This window comes from Austrofundulus limnaeus, unplaced genomic scaffold (genome assembly GCF_001266775.1).
Source record: "Austrofundulus limnaeus strain Quisiro unplaced genomic scaffold, Austrofundulus_limnaeus-1.0 Scaffold488, whole genome shotgun sequence".
Lineage (NCBI taxonomy): Eukaryota > Metazoa > Chordata > Actinopteri > Cyprinodontiformes > Rivulidae > Austrofundulus > Austrofundulus limnaeus.
The window spans coordinates 38,706-40,476 of record NW_013952890.1 but is presented as its reverse complement, the minus strand read 5'-3'; the positions used below and the strand labels follow the sequence as shown (position 1 = coordinate 40,476).

Sequence of the window (1,771 nt, the reverse complement as noted above, 5' to 3'; positions counted from 1 at the left end):
CCTCTGATCTTTAAAACAAATTCAAAATGTTTTCTGTTGATTTACACATCAACTATGAAAAAAAAAATATATATATAATATTTAGGAACAGTTCTAAGGTTTACTTACAAATCACATTTATATTAATGCTGTCAGTCAGGGCGTTTGCTGTACAAATATACTGCCCAGAATCCTCCACGGTCACATTATGAAGAACAAGATTAGACTTTCCAAAGTCAGGTCCGGTTTTATTCACCAGAGTTCTGTTGCTGCCATGTTTAGTCCAGTTTATTACTGATGGAGGGAAACTATGAACAGTGCAGGTCAGATTCAGAGTTTCACCTTCTTTCACTGCCGTGTTTCCAGTAATCTGATGTTTCCTCACATCTGTGGAAGCAAATGATTTCAGATTCAGTCCCATTAAACAACTTTATGAGAAAACAGTAATACAGTTTGAAACCCTCAAACTTACATTTTATTTTTACATCCACTTCTCCTGTCAGGGTGTTGTTGAGGTGTTTTGCTGTACAGACGTACCGTCCGGATTGTTTTGTCGTTGTGTTAGAAAGGAAAAGCGTGGCCRCTCCCGTACCGTTGCTCATGGTTGTGTTGACGTCATGTTTGGTCCAGGTGATAAACGGTGGGGGGGAAATGTCTAAGCTGCAGGTCAGATTGAGAGAATGGCCCTCTGTTACTTCTTTCTCTCCAGTGATGTCAAGTCTCCGATCTTTAAGATGAGATTTAATAAAAACATAAATAATCACACAAACTGCAACGTTCACATTATTTGTTTTATAAAATAAAAATGAATGTGACAACTGATTGTCATTGTTACTTACTCATCACTGTGACTGTAATGTTTTGTGTCATATTTCCTGCTGTACAGAAATACAGTCCAGAATCTTCTACAGTCACGTTTGGGATGATAAGAGCAGATGATCCAGACTCAGGTTTGCTTTGACTGTTCAGGGTTTTGTTGATGCCATGTTTGYTCCACTTGATGACAGATTGAGGGAAACTATCAGCAGTGCAGGTCAGAGTCAGAGTCCCACCGGCCTTAAGTCTTGTTTTTCCACTGATTGCTGGCTTCTTCGCATCTATTAAAACAATTTAAAAAATTTAGACATGAACTTGAAATATTTAGCAGTTTCAGCAAATTACAGCCATCCTATTTTTAATCAGTTTGAATCTCTGAGTTCAGGAAGGCGTTGTAGGGTCCCTTTGACAATTAAAATCTACAAGATAGAGGTGAAGCACTACATGTATCTGTATGGACCTATTCAATACACACATATATGGAACAATACAGATTTCTAATATTTATTTTATCAACTTGTCTTCTGAAGATGCTCTGTGTTAAAGGATCAGTGGATCAGTGTTCGACTACTCCACCTAGGCTGCATTGTCGAGCGCAGATCCACCGAGAAACTTTCTGTTTCAGCAACATTTCGTTTACAAACTGTTACTTTTGAGGTTAAACAAATGTTCATAATTAATTTCAATAAATTACAAATTAAGAAGGGCATAGAAATTTCTCTGTTTCGTATCAAAAAAAATTGTACCGTGAGACTAAAGTATCAAACCGAATCGTGAATTTTCTGCATCGTTGCACACCCAATAAAAGAAGTCATTTATTCCCAGTGCAACAACTATTCTTAAATGACATCTAACTATGGCATAGAAAGAGTTTTATTTAATGCACAAATTGTTGATGTTGTGGTTGTATGTTTTATTTTATGGGTAGAGAGCTAAAGGAAAAATTCCACCTTGGTGGAAAATAAAGTTTTTTTTT

The 1,771-nt window shown here is 36.6% G+C and overlaps 1 protein-coding gene across 1 annotated transcript in view; it reads right to left on the bottom strand.

The window, feature by feature from the left end:
• Window positions 1-1,771, bottom strand: part of LOC106530054 (basement membrane-specific heparan sulfate proteoglycan core protein) — a gene marked incomplete in the record, with an annotated part of 16,595 nt that overhangs the window by 6,252 nt on the left and 8,572 nt on the right. Inside the window, 3 exon segments of the mRNA XM_014025611.1 lie at window positions 109-366; window positions 452-706; window positions 819-1,076. Of these exon segments, the coding sequence (XP_013881065.1) occupies window positions 109-366; window positions 452-706; window positions 819-1,076 (771 nt within the window).